General features: G+C 65.7%; 1 protein-coding gene across 1 annotated transcript in view; it reads right to left on the bottom strand.

Moving 5' to 3' along the window:
* Window positions 1-6: 6 nt before the first annotated feature.
* LOC113210692 (calcium/calmodulin-dependent protein kinase kinase 2) overlaps window positions 7-1,725 on the bottom strand; it is a gene marked incomplete in the record, with an annotated part of 22,842 nt that continues 21,123 nt past the window's right edge. Inside the window, 3 exon segments of the mRNA XM_052267241.1 lie at window positions 7-450; window positions 612-995; window positions 1,086-1,279. Of these exon segments, the coding sequence (XP_052123201.1) occupies window positions 103-450; window positions 612-995; window positions 1,086-1,279 (926 nt within the window).

Genomic DNA, 1,725 nt, shown 5'->3' with positions numbered 1-1,725 from the left:
ACAATAATAAAAACAAGGCGTTTTTATGGAGTATGGCGGTCGATCATGGATGGATTACGATGGGTTGAGCAAGTGATGCTAAGGGTGCCCGAAGGGGTGAAGTTAGTTCGCCCCTTGGCTCGCGCCCTCGCTGGCGCCGCTCGCAGGGGGCTCACCAGCGTGAGCTTCCTCGCGGCCCGGCTCTCCCTCCGGGATGGAGGCAGTGGACGGCTCGGCCGCGCTCACCTCCCTGACGGCCTCCCTGACGGCGGCCAGGACGGGCCCCGAGGGGTAGTCGACGGACACCTGGCGCTCCTTGGCCCAGCCGTAGGAGCCCGGCGCCGAGTTGGAGCGGCCGCTCAGCTGGAAGCGGCCGAGGCGCGACTCGCGACCCTGGCCGAGGCCCTGGCCCGGGCCGCGGTGCTCGGCCGCCGCGCCCGGCGCGCGAGGCCCGCGCGCGGAGAACGGGTTCTGCAAGGAGAACAAGGCGAGACGGTCGGGTCAGGAGAGCGCCTGCAGAGCAAGGGGTAGGCAGACCCGCGCGGCACAGCAGTCCACCGGGCCGGCCTACCTCCCAGGGGCTCCGCCAGAGGAGCTAGCTAGCTCGCTCGCTCGCACACAAGGCTACCTACCTGGAACGAGTGGTTCTTGAGCATCGTCTTGATGAGGATGAGCGTGTCCAGCTTGGGGATGGACGTGACGACCCCCTCGAGGTCCTCCTCGGACAGCTCGATGAGGACGCAGTTCTCCTCCTCCGAGGGCAGCGGCTCGGCGCCGTCGGCCGTGACCCACGGGTGCTCCTTGACCTCGGGCAGGGTGATGCGCGCGGCGGGGTCCTTGAGCAGCAGCCGACTGATGAGGTCCTTGAGGGGCTCGCTGATGGCGGGGCGGTCCGGGAAGCGCACCGTCTCCGTCTTGATCTTGTGGTAGAGCGTGAGCACGTTGTCGTCGAGGAACGGCACGTCTCCGAACACGAGCGAGAACAGCGTGACGCCCATGGACCACAAGTCGCACGCCTGCGGGGGACAGGAGTAAGAGGGTAAGTTGTAGTGTGGACGAGCACCTCTGCGCTCGCGCCCGCCCGCCCGCGTCACGCCGTCGGTCACCTTGCCGCTGAACTGGCGACTGTTGAGGGCCTCGGGCGCGGTGAAGGCGGGGGTGCCGGCCGTGGACGACAGGAAGGCGTCCTGGCCGTGGAACTCGTTGCACACGCCCAGGTCGGCGATCTGCACGCGCCCGTCCTCCCCCAGCAGCAGGTTGGCCGGCTTGATGTCACGGTGGATGATGCGCTGGTAGTGTACTGCATAGAGAAGGGACAAAAAAATGACAACAATCTCATCTCGTATCTAGAGAGCAGTTCTGGAGGGGCGGGGGACCGGACGGGCTGGTGCCCAACAGAAAATAATATGCGAACGTGGCTGTAATTCTGGCGTCTGAAGCGCCCCTTCTCCCCCAGAGGCCCCAGAGGCTCCTATCAGACGGGGGACCTCCGGGATGGGAATTTCATAAGTTTGGTTCGGTTCGTCTGGTAGCTTGGGAGTGGGGGAAGGGGGTGGGGCAGGGCGGCGGGGGCGCCACTGGCGCGGAGTTTGCTCGGGCCCTCGATAGATCCAATTGGAACTAATACCTACACTGTCTGCCCCCCCCCCCTGCCCTGCCTGCCGGGGCTTAAGCGTAAGGCAAGACCCGAGCCAAGCATGGCTGCTGGAAGGGATTCCCCCAGGCTACAGCTTTCTTCGCTCTGAA

This window comes from Frankliniella occidentalis, unplaced genomic scaffold (assembly GCF_000697945.3).
Source record: "Frankliniella occidentalis isolate FOCC.00 unplaced genomic scaffold, Focc_3.1 Scaffold48, whole genome shotgun sequence".
NCBI classification, from domain to species: Eukaryota; Metazoa; Arthropoda; class Insecta; order Thysanoptera; family Thripidae; genus Frankliniella; species Frankliniella occidentalis.
This window is presented reverse-complemented; position numbering and strand designations above follow the sequence as displayed.